Here is a 455-nt window from a genome sequence, read left to right as displayed (position 1 = left end):
TGGAGGTGAAGACTACAAACAGGCTGGAGGTGAAGACTACAAACAGGCTGTAGGCGAAGACTACAAGCAGGCTGTAGGCGAAGACTACAAAAAGACTGTAGGCAAAGACTACAAACAGACTGTAGGCGAAGACTACAAACAGGCTGTAGGCGAAGACTACAAACAGGCTGGAGGTGAAGACTACAAACAGGCTGGAGGTGAAGACTACAAACAGGTTGTAGGTGAAGACTACAAACAAGCTGTAGGTGAAGACTACAAACAGGCTGGAGGTGAAGACTACAAACAGGCTGGAGGTGAAGACTACAAACAGACTGTAGGTGTAGAATACAAACAGACTGTAGGTGTAGACTACAAACAGACTGTAGGTGAAGACTACAAACAGGGTGTTGGTGAATACTACAAAACAGACTGTAGGTGAAGACTACAAAACAGACTGTAGGTGAAGACTACAAACA

General features: G+C 45.1%; 1 protein-coding gene across 1 annotated transcript in view; it reads right to left on the bottom strand.

Moving 5' to 3' along the window:
* LOC119421103 (ATP synthase subunit a-like) overlaps window positions 1-455 on the bottom strand; it is a 5131-nt gene that overhangs the window by 1397 nt on the left and 3279 nt on the right. Inside the window, exon 2 of the mRNA XM_037688500.1 lies at window positions 45-311. Within this exon, the coding sequence (XP_037544428.1) occupies window positions 45-311 (267 nt within the window). The remainder of the gene's footprint in view (window positions 1-44; window positions 312-455) is intronic.

The sequence above is a fragment of the Nematolebias whitei genome, chromosome 15 (assembly GCF_014905685.2).
Source record: "Nematolebias whitei isolate Nwh7 chromosome 15, NemWhi1, whole genome shotgun sequence".
Taxonomy (NCBI): Eukaryota; Metazoa; Chordata; class Actinopteri; order Cyprinodontiformes; family Rivulidae; genus Nematolebias; species Nematolebias whitei.
Note: the sequence above shows the minus strand (reverse complement) of the source record. Positions and strands in the feature narration are given on the sequence as shown.